Source organism: Octopus bimaculoides, chromosome 3 (genome assembly GCF_001194135.2).
Source record: "Octopus bimaculoides isolate UCB-OBI-ISO-001 chromosome 3, ASM119413v2, whole genome shotgun sequence".
Taxonomy (NCBI): domain Eukaryota; kingdom Metazoa; phylum Mollusca; class Cephalopoda; order Octopoda; family Octopodidae; genus Octopus; species Octopus bimaculoides.
This window is the reverse complement of record NC_068983.1, coordinates 46,704,965-46,706,355: the sequence shown is the minus strand read 5'-3', so window position 1 is coordinate 46,706,355 and position 1,391 is coordinate 46,704,965. Positions and strand designations below refer to the sequence as shown.

General features: G+C 42.6%; 1 protein-coding gene across 1 annotated transcript in view; it reads right to left on the bottom strand.

Moving 5' to 3' along the window:
- LOC106875605 (telomerase protein component 1) overlaps window positions 1–1,391 on the bottom strand; it is a 214,501-nt gene that overhangs the window by 189,069 nt on the left and 24,041 nt on the right. The window contains exon 9 of the mRNA XM_052966744.1: window positions 595–655. Coding sequence (XP_052822704.1) covers window positions 595–655 — 61 coding nt within the window. The remainder of the gene's footprint in view (window positions 1–594; window positions 656–1,391) is intronic.

The following is a 1,391-nucleotide window of genomic DNA, read 5'->3' as shown; positions in this document are numbered from 1 at the left end:
ACTTATGCCCGTGACATGTGTAAGGATTTTCGAGCGAGATCATTGCCAGTGCCCCTGCACTGGCTCCTGTGCAGGTGGCACATAAAATACACCATTTTGAGCATGGCTGTTGCCAGTACCGCCTGACTGGCCTTCGTGCTGGTGGCACATAAAAGCACCCACTACACTCTCTGAGTGGTTGGCGTTAGGAAGGGCATCCAGCTGTAGAAACTCTGCCAAATTAGATTGGAGCCTGGTGCAGCCATCTGGTTTCACCAGTCTTCAGTCAAATCATCCAACCCATGCTAGCATGGAAAGCGGAGGTTAAACGATGATGATGATGATGATGATGATACACATGCATACATAAATTTTACTTGCGTAAATCTATAGGTTCTAGCCATCACAAGAGTAAAACACAATGTAAGTTTATTAATGTTAATCCGATATATCAGAGTTGTAAAGAGCTGGTATGTTTAAACAATTTTTTAATCACTGTGGACATAAAAAGAGCAATCAGCTGAACCTTAATTTAAAAAATTATTTTCCAATAGATTTTATGCATTGATTACATTGCACTAGTGCCAGGTAAAAAGTACTGAGTCAACTGTTTACAGTTGTTTCATAATAACCTTTTTCTGGCTATACTCCTCAGTAGCGAGATGAGATGTGAGCCCTGAATGTAGAGGACAAGTAAGGACTGGAGAAGAATGAAGCTAGTATACTCTAATTAGTGTGCAAGTACAACAAAGTGCAAAGGCATTGAGAGAAAAGTTAGGCATAAGAGGAATTAGGTGTAGCATGCAAGAGAGAAGACTACGATGGTTTGTACAAGTGATGTATATCAATGAGGACAGCTGTATAAAGAAGTGCCAATCGCTTAAAGTGAATGGAACGCAGGGAAGAGGGAGATGCAGGAAAACATGGGATGAAGCAGTGAGGGCCTACTTCAAGATATTGAGCCCCTACAGAGGAGATGACAACAGACCAAGATGTCTGGTGATACAAGGTTCTTGAGAAGACCCACCCACCTTAGCAAAACTGATTTCTAGAAGCATTAATTCACCCCCAAAGAACCAAACTACATATCTTCATGGTTGTCTCCCCCACCACCACCACCACCTGCTCCAGCAGCCTAAAGCTGCTTTGTTATCTCTCGCTCTCTCCTGTATTACTGTTATCCTGCCACTCCTACTCTTTTACTCTTTTACTTGTTTCAGTCATTTGACTGGAGCACCGCCTTTAGTCGAGCAAATCGACCCCAGGATTTATTCTTTGTAAGCCTAGTACTTATTCTATCTGTCTCTTTTGCCGAACCGCTAAGTTACGGGGACGTAAACACACCAGCATCGGTTGTCACGCGATGTTGGGGAGATAAACACAGACACACAAACATATACACACACACATAC